The sequence below is a fragment of the Miniopterus natalensis genome, chromosome 10 (assembly GCF_054644295.1).
Source record: "Miniopterus natalensis isolate mMinNat1 chromosome 10, mMinNat1.hap1, whole genome shotgun sequence".
NCBI classification, from domain to species: Eukaryota; Metazoa; Chordata; class Mammalia; order Chiroptera; family Miniopteridae; genus Miniopterus; species Miniopterus natalensis.
Genome location: NC_142090.1, coordinates 75,649,059 through 75,669,984, shown reverse-complemented (window position 1 = coordinate 75,669,984; position 20,926 = coordinate 75,649,059). Strand labels below are relative to the sequence as shown.

The 20,926-nt window shown below is 33.1% G+C and overlaps 1 protein-coding gene across 2 annotated transcripts in view; it reads right to left on the bottom strand.

Annotated features, from left to right (window-relative positions):
• Positions 1-20,926, bottom strand: part of TAX1BP1 (Tax1 binding protein 1) — a 58,615-nt gene that overhangs the window by 20,989 nt on the left and 16,700 nt on the right. For both annotated transcript variants that reach the window (XM_016222272.2, XM_016222273.2), the window contains exons 4-12: positions 19,019-19,206; positions 15,319-15,477; positions 9,872-10,020; positions 9,689-9,779; positions 7,842-8,027; positions 4,452-4,676; positions 3,748-3,894; positions 2,629-2,752; positions 1,322-1,425 (exon numbers count right to left, since the gene is read on the bottom strand). In XM_016222272.2, coding sequence (XP_016077758.2) covers positions 1,322-1,425; positions 2,629-2,752; positions 3,748-3,894; positions 4,452-4,676; positions 7,842-8,027; positions 9,689-9,779; positions 9,872-10,020; positions 15,319-15,477; positions 19,019-19,206 — 1,373 coding nt within the window. The remainder of the gene's footprint in view (positions 1-1,321; positions 1,426-2,628; positions 2,753-3,747; positions 3,895-4,451; positions 4,677-7,841; positions 8,028-9,688; positions 9,780-9,871; positions 10,021-15,318; positions 15,478-19,018; positions 19,207-20,926) is intronic.

Below are 20,926 nucleotides of genomic sequence, written 5' to 3'. Positions count from 1 at the left end.
TTTTAAAATAGCAAAGATTTGAACTCTTGCAATAAAAAGGAGTTAAGCACCAATATAAGCAACAACATGAATAAGTCTCAAAATAATTATGCTGAAAGAGGGCAGGAAACAGAGTACAGAACATATGATTCCATTTATAGAAACTGTACAAAAGATTGGCTAATCTGTAGTGGCAGAAAGCAAGCCAAGTTTCCCAGGGATGGGGTCAGAGGGAGGGATGAGTTGTAAATAGGTACAAGAAATCCCTGACATTGTACGTTTCACAACTATATACAGCAAAAATGATCAAACTGCAGACTTTAAATATGTGCAGTTTATCGGATTTCAATTGTACTTCAACACAGTTGTAAAAAGAAATAATGTACCTTGAGAAAGTTTTTAGTTTCAATGGAACAATCTATCTTCCTTTCAATACTACATGATGAGATTTTTAATATTCACTTAGAATTGTTTTATACTTAAGGAGCTAAACTATTTTTCATTATAAACAACTACTGTGAACTCAAGCATAAACGGACACTTCCATAAAAGGAAAGATCATCTGAAGCAACATAAACATTCAGTTTAAAATCTGATTAAAAAATTACATTAATATTTAGAAGGCAGTAGCCTTCTAGTAACCTTAAACTAATATATGAACTTCTCCAGCTCTAAAAATGATCCCTCTCCTTTCCACATGGACAAAGAGGCACAAAAAAATATTTAATTAAACAAACAAAAATTACATACACAAAAAAGCTTTTCCTCCCTTCTCCAAATCAGGTAAAAATGAGAAGCATTTTCCCTTGTCCTTTAAGTACTCTAGAAGTGAATACTACCAAGAAAGTTGCAAAACTGAATTGTTTGAATAATACAGTTTAAAATAATCAAAATAAATAACACTGTAAAGGCAAAACTCATTTGATTAATGTTCCCTTTTTCCACTTTGCAAATCTGGTCACTTTAAGGTTTGGAAGAAATCTTTGCTATTATTACAGTAAATGTTTAAAAGGAGCACTTCTCTTTTATAAAGTTCAAACATTTTCCATATATCCTTATAATAAGAAAACAAACAATAATATCCAACCTTGATTAATCACTTGCCCATTATCAAGGGAAGGACATTAGGTGAACAGAAAGTAATTTTAGGATCATGATTTTACACACAGGTCTGCATGAAAAGGTACACAAAACAACCCCCTCTCAACATCTCACCAGCTAAACAAAATACCAGTATATGAGTATGAAAAAGAAACCCTATGACGCCCATAAATCAAAACAATAAAGGTAAACTAAACAATTACATTTGATAAATCTTTCACTTAAAAGGTAGCTAGCTTACCTGCAAGAGTTGTTTACATTTATTATACTTTTCTGTTTTGTCAGCAATTTCTTTGGTCAATTCACAGACTTGCCCTTTTGTTACAATGTCACAATCTGTCTCAGCTACAAGAAGGCAGAAAATACAATTATTAAAAATTAGTTTCTCCTATTGTTTCCCTGTTCAGAGTAACTTAACAGTCAGTATACTGCGAAATATACTATGTGGAATACTGAAGAAGAAAAACATCTATTTTAAAATATCTATTCATACACTAAACAAACAAAGGAGGGTAATATAAACTCTAGTTAAGAATTCTTTAAATGTCAGTTTGGCCAGAACCAAGTTCGCATTCAGTAACGGAAGGATCATTATTTTTTTAATTAGCTAAAAATAGTTCTAAAATGGCAGAAAAACTTATATAACTGAATAGAACAGGATAAGTAGGAAAGCCATACTCTTTGAAAAAACATTTTAAATCATTTTTCCAGTCCTTCATTACTATTCACTAGGTCTTTATTAAGTAAATATTGTACAACGCCATGTAGGTAACTACAGAGGATGTACAGAAATATAAAACAGGATCTTGTTCTGTAGCAGCTGAACCTAATTAAATATTTAATAGTACAGGAAATTTACAAAAGTATAAGACAGCAATTGCCCAAACATTACACAAGAAAATATACTTTTATATACTCAAGTATTTACTTTCATTATTGCTAAATCATTAACACAGGGTGAAAAAAAGATGCAAGTAAAAACCTAGAGTTAATTCAAATTACATGTTGTTCATGTATTCACTATTTCTCTCTAATCTGTTCTATAAAAGTTAATAAACTAATGAAAAATGTACCTTATCCACTAACAAGTACACTAATGAGAAAAGTACCCTACTGACCAAAAGCAGCAAAGAGAGAGATGAGAGACACCAAATGGGATTTACAAGTTACTCCCCCGAACAGAACTGAAGTGCCAGAAATGTTTCAAAATTCCGTAGATTTTAGAGGAATGTTAATTAAAAATTCAATTCTTGGCTTTTGTCCTACAGCACAAAAGCTATACACACCTGAGCTTACAAACACCAGGTCATTTAACACTTGTAAATATTTTCATGAAGATAAATATTAGTTCACACTCACATTTTATATATTCACCACATGCATGACTTTTTCTTACTTTTAGGCCCTTACTTTCCCTTTGCCTCATCCTTCATTTATAAAGATTTCTATAAACTCCCTAAATTTCGTATTCTTGGAACAAGGCAGAATAAGTAAATATAAATACTTCTGAAGGCACGACACTACACAAGAAGTCTAAAGGATTTTTACCTGCAGAAAGTAGTGGCTTTACACTTATAGCAGAGGCAGTAGTAGCTGGGTCTGTGTTCATTGAGGCATCATTCACTTTCTGCTGGTTTCCAATTTTCTTTATGAAGACATTGTTGTTATTGGCCTATTCAAAATGTTAAATGTTAACAATAAACTGTTAAATGAATTATATTTTCTCCCTTCAGCCATTATGTAAATAATAATCATAGCAAGAAATCCTGAAAGTCCACAAAGCTGCTAACTGTCCTAAAGGCCAACAAAGACTAAAGTTACATGCATCACTTGACTCACATTACAAAAGAGGAAACCTTATGTGGTTTTGTGTCAAAACAAGTCATTCACAGAAATCTCACAATTTTTCTACTACAAAGTCATAATATACTTAAAGGCCCAAAACCAAAATCTATACATGCAGGTCAAAGTAAGAGTGTAAATTTTTCTCACAAAAGCCTTCCTACTTAATCTCTATACCATACAGTATAGAACAAATAAAACTGTCTTTATAAAAGAGAACTCTGTTATCATTTTCAACTTCAGGTTTTAAATGTTTCTTCACTTTCAAGACTCCATTACATAAGAAACCTTATATTTAAGCATAATTTGGGGACCCACATTAAAACACACAGACATCAAAACAGAAGCATTATCTTTGATTTTATTAAATCTGCCTACCCACCCTCAAATGGAATACAAGACAATTAGCTAATGCTTTTTAACTCTTCCTAATCTTGTGGATGTGAATAGTAGAAAAGAACTCACCAATGACAACTCATCAATGGTGAACCCACCCGAGGACAGGTGTCATGTCACAAGGAGGGATTTAATAACATGTACTGAATATTTAAGTGAAAAACACATTTAATCAACTTAGAGGGAAATGGTGAAGAAAAGGATTCTTTCTTTCCCCCCTGCTGTTGCCCTTGCTTCCTCTGTTGGTTCTCCAGCAAATAAAAATTCCAGATTAAAAAAAACTATCATTACAATATTAGGCCAATGACTTGAAATCAAGCAGAGGTAAATTATATTAAAAGGGATATTTTCAGTATTATTAATTTGATTTGCAAACAAAAATACTGATGAGAGAAATTTTTCACTATGTATGAATTCTGTTATACTTACTGATTGGTCTGAAAGTTTATTTATTTGTTTTTGGAGCCTCTGGCATTCCTTGAATTTTTCTTTATAATGATCTGCTGCCATCTGAAGACGAAGTTTCAGATCTTCAACTTCCCTTCTCAGTTCATGTTCCAGTGTATCAGTTTTTTCCTAAGAAAAATAAACAAACACTTCCTCTAAGAAATGATAAACATTTTCTATCATAACTCAGTAGTAAATTCAAACTTCATTTTCACTTCTTTCTTTCTGGCTTTTTAAATTTGTTTTGGAGTTCTGGCTACAGGGCCATATTAGTTAGCTCTCCTAATAAATTCAGCTTTATATTTTTAGGACTAAGATTCATTAAAAAACTAGAGAAGAACAACCCACCTCCTGAGGAGCAAGTATTACTCCGTTAAATAACTGTAATATCTTTTAATGCAGCTAGTAAATAAGAAATTCCAACAAAGTAATATATACCTGACATCAGAAAGTTTAATAATAATAGACCAGCTTTTACTAACCATTAGGAATTTGCTTACAACAGGTTTTCTTAAAGCTTACATTAATATCAACCCAAGACGTTTCAATGACTAAACAAAATTAATGGAAACTTAATTAATGGAAATTTAAAATTTTAATCAGGTCTCTGACCTGATTTATTTTACATAACTCACTCTTCTAATGAGTTTTGATCAAAATGGAAACTCAAAATTAACCTGCTTTACCTGGTCTTTTTTCACAGCATTTAGTTTAAGTTCTGCCACTGCCTCAGCTAACTGCTTTTTGACTTTCTCATTTTCCAAGCGTGCAGTATGTAGATCTGCCATCGTTTTATCTCGCACATTTACAGCATCGCTAAGTTCTTTATTCAGAAAGACAACTTCTTGTCGAGTTGCCTGAATCTGTTCCTCTGCTTTACGAAGTTGCTCCTTTAAAAGAAATGTATCTTCCTGAAGAAAGACAGATAAATATATTTGTAATTAAAACATTCAAGTAAAAAACAAATCAATTTTTACTCATATTTCAACAAATCCAAAATTTTAAATTAAATATTGCTTTTCTATTCAGAACTTAAAGTATCAAGTCCGGAAAAAACTTAAGATATGACTTTGTTTTAGAGTCCCTATATAACAATCCTACACACTGGAAAGACAGGAAGGACAGGAAGTCAGGCAACATACCCAGTGCTTTAACAGCCTAGATAAACTGAGACTGAAAACTCTTGTCCTCCAAAATCTCTCCAGCTGGAAGTACTGACCTTCATTTTTTATAATCACAATAAAAAGAATTTCAAAAACTTCTCTGTAACGCAAAACTATGTATTTTTTAAGATTTTTTTTATTTATTTATTTTTTTTTGAGAGAGAGAGGAAGGGAGAGGGAGAGAAATAAAAACATCAATGGATAGCGAAACAGCAATCAGCTGCCTCCTGCATGCTCCCTTCAGGGGAACCAAACCCACAACCTGGGCATGTGTCCTGACCAGGAACTGAATCAGCAACCCTTCAGTGCACGGACAACACCCAACCGAGCCACACTGCCTAGGGCATAACTCAAAGAATTTGGTTAAAAGATGTTTCTTCCTATCTAACCTAAAAAATAACCAGTATATAAGTATACCATTACATATTATGAAAATACAGAACAGATTTGAAGATTAGTTTTAAAAAATGCTGATATGAAAATAGCGAAGATAAGGCACTGGGGAAATGAAAAGTTAATTAAGCACCCCTTAAACCTAAAAATATCTTTAAAAAGTTAAAACTGCCATGATAAAATTATTTCCTTTAATATTAACTAGGCATTATGAGCTCAATAAGTCTAGTTTATTCAACTTCCCTATTTTCACCTCTGTACTAAAAATAACATAAGCTCAGAAAAAGTGTAACCCATTCTTGGTTTTTAAACTGTTAGCTCCTTAGAAGGAAATGTAAATGATTATTTATTTAACATTGGGGTGGAGAAAATCTTTGTAAGTATAACATTATTAGATCTAACTATATAATATTGTCAGCTTCCATGTCAAAAGGGAAAAAATGGGAAAAAATAGGTATAATACTTTAGTATAAAGAACTTTTCTAATCAATAAGGAAAAACTCCCAAACCAAAATGGAAAAAAAACTGAAGAAAGGCATGAACATGAAATTTTTTTAAAAGAAATGACTAGAATGCATACGAAAAAATATTCAACTCATAAACAATCAAAAAAATTAAGACAAATACCTATATTCATCAATTTTCAAATTGCTGAAGATTAAAAAACAGCAATACACCAATATTTAGATAAGGTTAGAAAAATCAGCAAATTCACAAACAGTTTGACTTACATAATCTGTAAGTGGTATAACCTTTCTCATCAGATTTTTGCAACATTCATAAACACCTTAAAAAGCACACGGTTTGCTTGGCTGGGCGTAGCTCAGCATTTGAGCATCGACTTAGGATCCAGGAGATCATGATTCAATTCCTGGTCAAGGCACATGCCTGGGTTTCAGGCACAATCCCCAGTAGGGGGTGTGCAGGAGGCAGCCCATCAATGACTCTCTCATCATTAATGTTTGCAGCATCTCTATCTCTCCCTTTCCCTTCCTCTCTCTGAAATCAATAAAGACATATTAAAAAAAAAACAACAAAAAAACAGCACATGGCTTTTGATCTAGCAATTTTATTCTCATGAGTTGCTAAGAAAATTATTACCAGGTAGGAACAAGGGTTTAGCTTTATAGGAATTCAATTAAATATTAAAACTATAAACAATAATTAAGTGTCTAAAAATATGAGAATTTATTATAAATTGATATATCCTACACACAATGAAAGTCTATGCAGCCATTACAAATAGTAGTATACATCATACATTGTTGGTTTATTAATTTTTTTAAACAATTTGAAAATAACTGAAAATTTTAACACTCAACCCAGCGATTGCACTTGGAGGAATTTATGCTTCAGATTTATGTGTCTAGATATCTGTATAAAAATGTTTACTGCAACATGCTTGTAATAGCTAAGGATGTACACAACTAAAAATGATTACATTTTATATAGCTGTTAAATAAAAGGAGAGACACTACACAGCTTTTGTAATAAAGGAGAAAGATCTGCATGTGTACTCATATTGCAAAATGCCCAGGTATTCTTAAATTTTTTAAAGGTTTTGAAACACTATTCTCATTTTTCAAAAAATATGTGTAAATATTACATGTACACTCAATAGATTTCCAGAAAAATTAAAAATTCTATAGTGATATATCTGGGAAAAGATGAGAGTTACTTTTACTTTGTACCCTCACGTACTACTTGAATTCTTTTATAACCATGACATTGCATTGCTTTTATAATTTAAAAAAAAAAAAGTTTTAACAATTAGGAATCATTTTTCCCAGGTATTTCCATACCTGTTTTCCTCACAAAAGTCTTGCATTAATAGGTAAAAGATGATTAAAGAAAATTTTATTAAATAACAAGTAATCAAATGTACTTTTCACCTTTACATTTGCAATGCACTGCATTAAATACCCTGAAAAGTAACTTGGCCCTTAATCATTAATTCTAAATGATATGCATGTCTGACATTTTAGGTCTTATATTAGCTATATCTGAGGGTGTTTAACAGCAAAGTACTGAAAACAATACTCATCTATAAAAATTAAGGAGTAAATCTATATTACACAGCCGCTTTTTAAAAATTAGAAAGATCTCTGAGTTGATATGGAATGATTTCCAATTTATACTGTTAAATGAAAAACAGCAAAGTACAAAAGAATATAGCGTGGCACCTTTTTTTAAGAAAGAAGGGGATCGAAAGGAGTATGTGCGCGCACACACATGCATATAAGCTTGTTTTTGCACACACAAAAAAACATCAGAAGATAAACTGAAAACTAAAGAAAATGTTTACCTATGGGTATAGGTTTAAAAGGGGTATTTTTAGGGAAGATAAAGGGGATTTGCCTTTATTTGAGGATATGTATTCATGTTTTGTTCTTCCAACTTTTCTCACAAATCTGAACTTCTTCAAAAGAGCAGGAGAAGATTAAAAAGAGAAACCACCATATTGTACACATTTAACACAATGTTTTACAATCTTCAAATACATGCTGCAAAAGTACTTACCTTACTCGAGGTGGTAAGTAGGTAAGCCCTTTGCAGACTATCCTTTTCAGCCAAACAGAACTGCAGTCTACCAATCTCTTCTTTGAAATGAGTAATCATGTTTTCTTTGTTCCCATCTAAATTCTTTAAAGTTTGGAGCTCTGACACAAGCTTGGTATTTTCTATTTCTCTATTCTTCAAGTGAACCTGTAACAGTGCTTGAAAATGTCAAAAATATTCTAACTCCATAACCTAAGTCAGTCAAAGTTTAAAATACCACTGTTTCTCTCTAACCCAAATATGAGTAAGGGATGGGAAGACTTACCAGACTTGGAGTCAGGAGACACAAGTTCTACCAAGTGACTAGCTAACTATCTGGGCACAGAACACAGCTTTTCTAAGCTTTTTTTTTAACACCGATTTTCTAAGTTGTTGTTGTTTTTAACTTTCCACAGGGACTAGTAACTCGATCTAACAATATTACCTAAAGTCTTTTCCTTAGATTTAATAACTTTAATTTCTCTTTAAAATCACAAATGGATCTGGTTGTTCTTTTGGCAAAGAAACATTATATTACAGACATATTCAGATATAAAGGCATAACAAGATTCTGGAAAATGTCTTAAGCAATTCAATTTTTGCTTGTGAAAACTACTATACCACTTCCTGTATGCCTAAAAATATATTTGTTGATTAATTAACTGAACAGATTTTTCCCAGGAACTTTGGCTGTGGCTACTCGTTTGCTCACAACAGACATACAAATCAAAATCTATAACTGAAATTACAACAAGTACACAGGTCTACTTTCCACCTATCTTGCTTTGATAAAGAGTACCAGAGATAAATGAACTAACATACTTCTTGCCCTTTACTCTTTAAATGTATGGAATGCTGAAAGACTAATTTCTGTTTACAAGGATAGAATATAACTCTGGGTTCCCTGAAGAGCTCAGCAGCCAAAACCTCTGCAACATCACTTTAAAAACACTACCTAATTTTCATAATCATCAGCTCATGAAAGTGTTTCACCAATTCCTCCAAAGGGGCTAGAAGGGAGAGAAAAGAAATCTCTCTGGTATTCACATGAACTACTTGCATGGGAAATTCTGAGGTTAAGAGTATAGTTAAGTTTTGCCCTGGCCAGGTGGCTCAGTTGGTTGGAGCATCATCCCACACACCGAAAGGTTGGGGTTCGATTCCCAGTCAGGGCACATACCTAGGTTGTAGATTCAATCCCCGGTAGGGGCCTGTACAGGAGGCAGCCGATAAATGTATCTGTCTCTCTCTCTCTCTCGGCATGTCCTTGGGTGAGGATTAAAAAAAATAAAATAAAATACCAGCAAATTAATTTCCTAAAAATTAACTTTTATGATCTATGCAAAATGAGGTAGTTTTAAAATACATCCCCCAAAGCTTTGATTCTCCTCTCTTCAAGACTTAGAGCCTAATTCCCCTCTCCTTGAGTGTCGGCTGGGCCAAGTGAATTGCTTCAGTGTACAACTTTGGAGGGTAGCTCATTGAATGCACTGTGACTTCCTCCTTACTCTTCTCCTGGAGAGCTCACTCCTAGGGAAGTTGGCTACCATGTTGTAAGGACATTCAAGCAGCCACTGAAGAGGCCACACAGCAAGAAACTAAAGGGCTTCCTGCCAGAAGTCATGTGAGCGAGTCACCTGACAGCAGATCCTCCAGTTACAAAAAAACCATAAAGTGACAGCCGAAGCCAACATCCTGAACTGCAACTATACAAGCGACCCTGAGCTGTAACAACTCAGCTAAGCTGCTGGCCGATTCCTGACCACTACTAAGTTTTAGAGTAATTTCGTACACAGCAATAGGTAATAGAAACAGAAAGAATAAATTACCTTGTAAAGTTCCTTCTCATCCTTTTCTGTCTTCAACTGATACTCAAATTGTTCTCTTTCACACTGTGCCTTCCTGAGTTTGTCCTTTAAACTGAGTTAAGGTAAAGTAACATTAATATAGACAAAAAAACTTTGTTAAAATATTTTTAGAACATAAAGGTATCTTTTAACTGTCAGAAATACCTGTCCAATTCAGTTTCTTTTTCAATTCCTTTATTTGTCACTAACACAATATCTTCCTCAAGCTTGACAGCTTTGGATGTAGCATAATTGTATCTCCTCTTAAGTTCTTCATTTTCCATTTTTAAACTTTCTGATACTTCAGTAAGTTCCTTAGAAAGAACAATAAAGTATTTTGAGAAACATAATTAGTACAACAAAATATACATCTTAAAGAAACCTATGTATTCTTAAACTTTAATCCTACATTTGTCCACCCTACAAAGTCCCCTCCATAAGCTAAGACAAAAACTAAACCTGAAATTGTAACATGCATTCAACTTTACATATACTAAATTAATATTTTTTCCTGCACTTTCAAACATCCTGTTTGTTGATTTCACTAACTTCTCCACCAGAGGGCAGGCAACAAAAATGAGGAAAAAGGTTTAATTTAGTCACTTTCATCTTTCACACCTCACTTTTCAATGTTACCCCAATGACAAATCAGGTTTCATGATACTACCAATGTTAACACCCCCTTCCTCTAGCACAGACCACTAAGTCCCACTGATTACTATACCAAAGCACTAAGTTAAGATATCTGCCTAAAGCAATGTTTCCAATGCTCCTGCCACTGTGACTCAGAAGCATGAACATTCAAAAAAAACAGCAAAAAATGAGGTAGTAAATTTAATAAATAAAATGTATTTCTATTTAAAGTAGAATATTCTACCTTAAACAGATAAAAGTATAAAATTTTGATATCAGTTAAGACATGAGGTAACGTATGAGAACTTGATCAAACACTTCTATATGCATGTTTTATAATAAGTAAAATGGAGATAACGACTTTTCTGCCTAGTTTATAAAATTATGAGAATCAATCTGTTATGAAAAACTATGCATCAAAAGAATTGATAAATTAAGACAAATTCTTTTTGTTAAAAACAATTTTTTAATTTCCCACTAATAAAAGTGTCACATCCCCTAACAAAATCACCATTATGCCAATTTAAAAGTACCAAATGTTATAACAGTATTTATAAGCCACTTTGATGTTTATAAACTCAGCCAAATTTTTATCTATAGGTGAAATATCATTTTAAACATCTTGCTAAAATATGAAAATTGCTATGCTGCATCTACACTTTGATAATAATAAACACTCTATTGGTTTATTTTTCCTCAAAGCAAATGTTTGCCTTATTGAATCTGCAGCATTAACCAAAGATTGTTATACAAAACTAAATGCTTTTGTGATTCTAACACCACACCACCAGAGAAAGCAAATAACATTTATTCTGATATAATTGTTGTCAATACCCAATGATTGCTGTAAAAGCTGACACATTTTCAGTATCTATCTTGCTGATTTATAAAGACAGCCAGAGAGGTTTCTAAATAGTTTTTTACATTTTTTATTTTTAGTTTTACAACATGCTGTCTTGGCACCACAAACAAGTGACAGACTTAACCCTAGGACAAAGATTAAACTATACTGCCCAAAGGCAAAAACTATTTTCTGATTCTGTAATTAATGATGTTTTGTAGTGGGTAAATAGCTTCTAAAAAGGTACGGGGCAAGAACTAGAAAGAATCATAAGCAACTAAATGCAAAACATAAACTAATTGTTTTGTCTATGGGTCAGTTAACTCTACAGCGAGTCACAAATTACTTCTAACTATAATTTGTAAGTCTCAAAATCTTTCTGGTACCAATAAAGACACCTGATAGATTCTCAGCCATCCAAGCCTTTTTTCAAAAGGCATGAAAACACTAAAACACAGATTTGTTTCAAGTTTCTGGTTCTCATGTCAGAGGGAAGCATACGCATCTTCAATGTGGCTAAGTCTTCCTTAAGGTGAAAATGGCATCAAGGCCCTAGGTACATGTACAAAACAGCAGAAATCATGTTCCTTTGGTTTTTTTTAATAACTTTTTTAAAAAGTAAAATCTACAATGCAATCTTTGAAAAACACTTGAGATTTGAGGTAAGCAGTAATTTGGTCAGTATTTGCAAATCAGGCCAAAAGGACATCAAAATTCTAATATTAAAATTATAGATAAGTTTCTACTTATTTCATAAAGAATAACTACTGTCCATTTTCCAAGAGAGCAAGTTTAAATACAATAAAATGTAATAAAGATTACTTCTACTAAAGTGTCAAAAATCTGCCATGAGTAAATACACTTAAATTCTACCTTTATAAGAGAATACCAGTTCAAAAGACTAATTTTTTTGGTTGGAGGAGAGAAGAGAGGTAAGAAAGATTGGCCACAAATAAATCTAATGTCTAAATTATTTCCTGCACATGTATACATTCCACAGACAAGTAATTCTAATATTGGGTTTCGCATACATTTTTAAAGACAGAGGCAGAGAATAAGAAGAAAAAAATTAGGATAGCATAATTTTACTTATATTGCCTTTTAATGAAATTAAATGGTTTATGTGTATTGTTATAATGTATGTTACACCTGGATATGTAACATGTTACACACAGAGCAATGGAAAAGAGAACCAGAAATAAACCCATGCATATATGGTCAATAATTTATGACAAGCCAAAAATATACAATGGGAAAAGATAATCAGTTCAATAAATGATGCTAGAAAACTGGACAGCCACGTTCAAACAAAAATGGACCACTATCTTACAACATACATAAAAATCAATTCAGGCCCTGGCTGGGTAGCTCAGTTGGTTAGAGCACTGTCCCGATACTCCAAAGTTGTGGGTTCAATCTCCAATCATGGCACATACAAGAATCAACCAATAAATGCATAAATAAGTAGAACAAATCGATGTTTCTCTAAATCAATAAATTTTTTAAAAGTTTCCCAAAAAATCAACTCAAAACTGGGTGTCCAATGCAGCAATAAAGCTTTCAAGAAGAGAAAGCCAAATACATAAATATAGTTGAAGAGGTCCATACTAGCCAAAGCTCCCATAATGAATGACCTTTCCAGTTCTCTTAATCCTATATATCCTATACCTGTGATAACACCTAAATGATGGTAATGACTCAAGGTACCCAACTTAGTGTGTGAAATTTAAGAACCAAAACAGTATGTACACATAACAGCTCTTAACATGCTTCTTACATTGTACAAGAAATACACAATATATTTAGTATCCTCAAAAATAAGTTGGTGTAAAAAAAAAAAACCCAAACCTTGGAAGTACATCTTATATTATTAACATTCGAGTTAAGAATATATTTTATGGAAAACCTCAATTCATAGTTTAGGCTCCAAAAAATTATAAACCAAACTAAGTAAAAAACCTAACAGGGTCACAGCTGTTTTAGTCCTATCTGAAAAACAAGATTCAACATTAAGCCTCAGCTTTCAATCTTTTAATTTTCAAATATGTACCTAGCCCTCCGAAACAAAACAAAAACAAGAATAATGAATAGACATGCAAACTGCTACTTCTTATATAAGTCTAATAAATGCAAAGATGAGGTAAAAAAAGACTAATCAATACAATGAAACATTTGACAATAAAAAAATATATAGTACTGACACATGGATAAACCTTTGAAAACATGCTAAATGAGAGAAGCCAGACACAAAAGGCCACATACAGTTTCATTTGTAATACACAAACCCACTGACACAGGAATTTGGATTAGTGGCTGCGGGGGGGGGGGGGGGGGGGCGCACGGGGGCGTGTTCATAAATAGGTACAAGATTTCTTTTGAGGGTGATGAAAATGTTCTAAAGTTAGGTTATGGCTGCAGAATTCTGTACATGTAATAACCACTGAATTGTATAAAGTGGTGGCCTTTACGGTTTGTAAATTACATCTCAATAAAGCTGATTTTTAAAAGATCAATTATTCCAGTTTTGTTTAAAAAAAAGTAAAATAAAAAATAAAAGATCAATTACATAAGGTCTTATCTTCAGCACTCAGAGGTAGAAATATACAGTCTCATGAAGACTGCTGGTATAGCAAAGAGTAGCAGAGAATGTCATTAAGAGCACTGGCCTGGAACCAGACTGCCTACCACATTTCAGGGTGTTTCTAATCTCATGGGCTAAGTGCATGCTGTACCTGGGCATTTTCATCAGTCATCTTCTATCTCACCTTCACCCCTCTGGCTTGTAATGGGGGGGGGGGGGGGAGACTGGCATTTTACTTTGGAAACTGCCAAATCCAGTTTCAAATAAGAGAAACATTTAAGAGAGAAAAAAAAGTAGTAACTATACAAAAACAGCAAGGGAGTTATAACAATTAAATAAAAAATTTAGCTGAATCCCCGAATAGTCAAGGCAGGCACATATGATGAGATTTTATTATATTTTAATATTTGGTGTATCTGCTTTAAAGTTCAAATTTAGAAAGTGGTTCCTTAACCAAACAGAATATCCTGCTCCTACTGCAGGATACTCCAACTGCAGAATTCCAAGGTTCCCCAAGAGTAAAATTAGGAAAATGGCTGTATATTTTAAACTAAAAAGGCTAATGTTAATACAGACAGAAGACTACAGATGTTTATAAGGAGATTTACAATTATACAAATTGTTTACCCTCTAACTTCAAAGAGCAATCCTCAAACACACAGAACAAGGCAAGAGAGATCTTCAGAATTTAAGCCCTGGTTTGACAGCATCTTTGCACAGGTGTGCAATATACAACCACTGCACTGAAGTACTAAAATTTTTGAGAATCACTGCACTAACGGTCCAGTTAACAATTATTAAACAACTGCTCTTAGGCCTTGTTAAAGAATTGAACAGACCACATCCTTAGGGAACATAGGTCAATCCTGTCAATAGACATACCTGATTAGTTATGAGATTGTGATATGTATAACCATAATCTGTTTGTCAAAACAAATTACTTTTCTTGTGAAAATATTAAATAAGTCAATGACTAAGTTACAGCCCCCCCTTTTTATCAGCTACTAACTAAAATCCATTTGTATCTCTACTGAAACCACACAGTTTTATAATTACACTTCTGGTTTTGTTAGCTCAAGAAATTATGCCAATATTAATTAGATATTTTTAGGATAATTTATAGAATTTCTCACATCAAGGATTTGAAATTTTTGTCTAATGTTTCATCTCATTTCACTAAATTGTGCTTCTTGGAAAAGCAATTTAACTACTTTATTCTATTTTCCCCTATCCAGCGTTTATCATTCCTAATTGTATTTTCAACCCCTCCCGTCAAAATCAAATATCTACAATTAGATATAAAGCACCTAAAAACAGTTGTCAGATACTATATCATCAAGCCTGGTACCAAAAATCCAAAATTTCAATCATTTACAACAAAAGCAGCTGTGGCAGAAGGTTAACAGAAACTGACCTGTTTTTATATAACTATCTGTCTAAATGCTATTGTTTTTCAACACAGGGTTTTCAATCACTTTAATTGGTTCAGTTCTTGAAAAAAGTGGGTTTCAAGGCAATATACTGTATCAACTATCAGTTACGTAAGACACAACTAACCTTTTTGTCTGCTTGCAACTGGTCATTTCTTTCTTTTTCATGGTTAAGTTCTTTTTCCATTCTTTCAACTTGTTCTCGGAGTTGTGCGGTTTCTTTTTCCAGAACAGCAAGTAACTTTAACAGTTCTTCTTTTTCTTTCATGGTTTTCTCAATCTTCAACTGTAAAACAAAAAACTCGTTTTTTTTAAATAATCCTAAAATGTTACAAATTGATTTCCATTTCAAAAAAACAGTAAAGAAATTCACAGAAAGAATTTTTACATACTACATTTCACATAAATTAGCTGTTTAGCATTCACAGAAAAGTTCATCAATCATAAATTTAAGCCTCCTTTTGATTGGGCAAAGAAGAAAAAAATTAAAAGTACAAAACTAATGAATTTTATTATGAAGTTTCCTGTTAATTACTTTTCAAATCAGTACTAAAAATAAGGCATAAAACTTCGTAAGTGATTAACTATGGGCTTTTCTAATCTTGAGTAATAATCAAGAAGAAAATGTATACCTCTTCCTGAATGCAAATTATGGGAAATCGTTGAATCTATTAAGAACTTCCTCGTGTTATATAAGGCCTTCGTGCAGGGATTACTATTAAAAGTTTCGGTTTGCTTTTTGGTTTTTTTGGTGTTTTTTTTAAATATATCTTTATTGATTTCAGAGAGAGGGCAGCAGAGGGAGAGGTAGAAACATCAATGATGAGAGAATCATTGATCGAGCCCGCAACCTGGGCATGTGCCCTGACCAGGAATCGAACCCCAATCACCTGGATCCTAGGTCGACACTCAACCGCTGAGCCACGCCTGGCCAGGCAAAAGTTTCGGTTTTTTAAATAAGGTACTAAGGAATAAATTTAGATATATGTCCTTTATGTGGCTAAACTAAAACAAACTTTATAAGTAAATGCAAATTTTAGGACTAAAATGCAGATTGTAACATTATATAATATTAATTGATTACACTGGAAGCACTAATAGTTCCTCAGCTCAAGAAAATCTAAACTCCAATATTCTAAAAAATTACTAAATTAAGGGTCCTGAAATAGTAGTAACTAAAATGATTGCTATTTCTTCTCTTACAGCCAGAAATCATTGATTCTAATAGGGGAAGACGGTATATTCAGAGGAAGACTTCACAAAGGAAACATCATATACATTTAGCTAAAATAAAATGTATTCCCACAATAGACCCTGCCAGTTTTCCAGGGTCAAGGAACCAAACTGATTACACTCTAAAAAGACTTCTATGAAAGTTGAATGGCTAAATATTTTTAGAAGGACCCTTCTACCTCCTTCATCACACCAAATGAAAATGACAGGAGTAAATGCCCTCAAAAGAGAAAACTTTAGTAACTAAACTTCATACCTTGCCTGTTTTACTTTTTAATGCTTTTTTACTCTAAACTTTCTCACAGCTTCAAAATACAGATACATCTTGATATAGTGTAAAAGGAACAATATTTTAAGAAATATTTTTTCCCAGTGATTCATTTAATCAGCACACAAAGAAAGTCAAATTAACTAAAAATGGTATACAAGTCAAATTTCTTTTTTTTAAATGTTTTTGTTGATTTTAGAGAGAGGGAGGGAGAGGAAGAGAAAAAGAGAAACACTGATGTGAGAGAAACATCGATCAGCTGCCTCCTGCACACCCCTCACTTGGGATTGAGCCCATAACCCAGGCATGTGCTCTGATAGGGAATCAAACTAATGACCTTTTGGTACATGGGACGACACTCAACCAACTGAGCCACATTGGCCAGGGCTACAAGTCAAATTTCTGCCCCCAATTTTATACTGTGAAATCTTTCAAGCATGTGGCAATTAAAATTTTACAATGAACACCCACACATCCATCACCTAAATTCACTAATAGTTTGCCATTTTATTTTATCTCCCTTTATATTCAGTACTTAAGTTATTTAGGTAATTTTGCAGGGGGTAGGACTAAACCATTTGAAATAAAATTGCAGGCACTTCTTCTCAAGTACTCAGAGCAAAGGTCTCCTAATAAGAATTGTTTCCTATTCAACAACCATTATAAAGGCTAAGAAAATAATTTTTTTTTAAACTCTAGCTCCAGTCAAGATTCACACACTGAAGAACTGTTTCATTCATTACTTTTAATGTTAATAATACTCTAGATAATGTCTCACATTTGTACTATTTTTGTGCTGTTTTAGATAAAATCACTAAAGATTTTGATGAATGTGGAAATTTAAGATTTGTCCAAAAAACTGGTCAGAATATAAAAACATTTAATCTCAGAAATATTTCCCTAAGAGACAGCAATTTACATTTCCTTATGAAGTAGGAAGAAGTGAAATAAACTGTACAGTGTCCCAATTTACTTAGAAAAAGTGCAGGAGAGAGAGAGATGCCAAAATGCCGTTCTTCTGTTAGCGGCCCTGAAATCAGGGTGGTCTAGCAAGTATTCAAAAAGCTGCAATATAAACTAACTGCATTCTTATTAAGAGCTGAGCCTGTTTCTGCATCTCTGATTAGCATTCAAATACCAGGCTAAAAACCTTGATCATCAGGCAGCTGTCAACACAAAATGTTTTAGTCACCCTATAAAAGTTACATTTCTTTCTTTAAGATAAGAGAAGAATTTCTGGAAGGGGGAAAAGAAGATATGGGAGAATTCACAAGAAATTACCGGTTCCTTCAAGCCTTCTTAGTTCGACTGTTTTATTAAAATAAAGTATTTTATCTATAACCTCTTGTCTTTTTTCTCTAATCTCAGTTTTTTAAGGTAAGTAAGATAAAATCAAAGGCATAAAATATTTATATATAAAAAATTCATCTGACTATAAAGAAAAAGCAATGACTTGTCATAGACTAAATGTGAATATAAAGTAACCAAAAATGGATGCTGAAGCAATTAAAAAAGGTGTTTTTCACAGAAATGCAAATTTAACATTCTAGCACTTAGGTTTAGGGTAAAGATATTGAGAATGTCTTGAAATAAGAACGTTGTTCTATTTTCTTCTTCAATAACTACTGAAAATTAAGACATAAGGCCCTATTAGACCATCTGCACAGTACATTTCTATTAGAGCCAATGCAATGGCTCCAAATATTCAATTAAAAAATAGAAGCTTTTCACCTTTTCTTTTTCAATTAGGGTTAATAAAAGCTTATTCATTTGATCAGATGACAAGGAAAAAAACCATTCTAAAAATATTCAACCTAAACTTAAAGAGACTGGGATGCTTCTTGATTCACTGCCACCCTTGTGATAGAGCATGCTCACGGTACAGTACAATAAAGTTCACATCCAATGACAGATTTATTGCTTTATACCACTTTCCCTCCAGCTTCACCCTCCAAATCTGCACTATTCTACAATTAATGGATTAGACCACCACCAAAGAAGAAAATTTAGGGTGAGGGAATATTGGGAAAGCTTTAGGTCTAAATTCTCTCAATAGTTATTTACTGCACATCTACTATGCACAAAATACTGATAGGGCCTTAGGGACAGCCCCTGCCACAGTGAAATCAATAATATAATCGTGACAGAAAGACTTTTGAAGTACTTAAAAAATATATTAAGTTTATTATTTTAGTTAAAAAGCATTTGCTTTTTAGGTTATACACTTGCATAACCTGAGAATTCTTAAAATGCCAGTTAACCTGCGTTCTTACATGCTGTGTTCTTAAAATTATCTATGAATCACTAACTCACTGTTGGTACCAACCTCAAGAAGGCCAGCTTTTGTGGTCACCACCAACATGTCAGAATTTCCTTCATCTTCCAGAGTAAGCAACTCTTCAACTGGAGAAGCAGCTCGAAACTGGAAAGGTGTACTTGCTCCACGAATTTCACCCTTATGGGTAACGTAACAGAACTGATAAAATTCTCCATCATCATTTGGAAGGTAATATCCTAAGAGGAAGTTAAACAAGAAAAGTATTAAACTTCCTATTATGTTATTTTGACTTAATTTAACAATACTTGCCATCTCTTCCCATTCCTGAACCTCATTTAGGATATGTCTTTCCTCCTATCTTTCATAAATTATCAAAACTAGACTCTCTTTTCTTCCTTTAACATGCCCAAATTTTTTTATCTTAGGTCTAAACTTGTATTCCCAGAATCTTTACTAACAGCAAAACTAACTCATCTGGGAGAGTGTCAAATATGTCGTTTTCAATGAGAGAGGCTGGAGGAGAAGCAAAGGAAGAACCAACATGAAAATCTAGGAGCGTTATTAGGGGTGAGAATATGCCATTTAAAGAAATCATCCCTCAATTCATTACATGTAAAAGGGAGATATTAACAAAAGGAATATGCTACACGTATGAACCACGTTAACGGTAGAAAAGAGGATGAGGTCCACTGATGCTAGAGAACAAAAGCAAGCTTTGGAACTACACAGATTTATTCTGGAATTCCAGCTCTACCACTAACTATTATTTACTTAACCTCCCCGAGCCCAGGAGTTTCTTAGCTATAAAACAGACACAAAGCCATCTATCTCAGAGTTCTAAAACATCTACAGATAATGCATGTATACCATCTAGCCCACTAGCTGGCAAATAATATTCAATATTTGTTGCTTCTTTCTTCAACTCAACTGTTACCTTCTCTTTTAAATTTTGCTGGATTATCCTCCTTCAAAATTAATTTACTTCCTCTCCAAAGCTCCCATGGTATTTCTTTACATTAAAAAAATTTTTTAAACTCCACAGTATAGCTTGTATTACTATTCATTATACACATGCTTTATCTCCTATATCAAGACCTCAGAAATATTGAGGGCAGATACATAATATAAAAATTCTGGAACCTCCCCAAGAATGACTTGTAAAAAGGAAACATTAAATGATTGTGAAATGAACATACAAAAATGAATATATTCACCTTATCTTGGATATTACTATCTACCCAGAAATCTGTAATCACTATGCCTATTATTCTTTCATATCTTAAAATTTTCAGTCTCATTACTATGATATCTACTTCACTTGGTTTCATTCTTTAAAAAATAGCTGGCTTTTCTCTTTAGAAACGAGGAGGGGCAGAGAAAATACAAGGTAAGTCTAGAACATCTCCTGGTGCTTGAAAGAAGGAAGTCTTTAAAAAGAACTAGGGGAGGAAGGGAATGTAAAAAACATAGCAGCCCACCTGATGGAGTTACCTAGGATCAAAGAAAGCTAGAACAATTTGAGCAACAAAAATATGATAGTACTAGACTTTATTCCATAGAATAACATAAATATCCATGAGTCCATGGACAAGGGGACTTTTCCTAACATAATCCCAACTAATAAATACACAAAGAATGAGAACAGAAGGGCATCATTAGGCAAATACAACAATAATTGTTGTAAGCATGATTTAGTGATGGGTACCAAAATGAGTGGGTAAAAGTTTGAGAAGAAACAAGATATTTCCTAAGTCTCAAGTAGTTCCCCATAATAGTCATTAATTACAAAAGAAAAACTACTACCTCTACAGTGGAAAAATCCTGCAGACACACCACCTTAATCAAGTGATCAAGGTTAGTATCACCAGTAATATGATATAAGGACACAGTCTCCCTGATACAATACACTGAGAAGGGTACAACATTAGTTCTATGGTATTCTTCCTAAAAATGTGT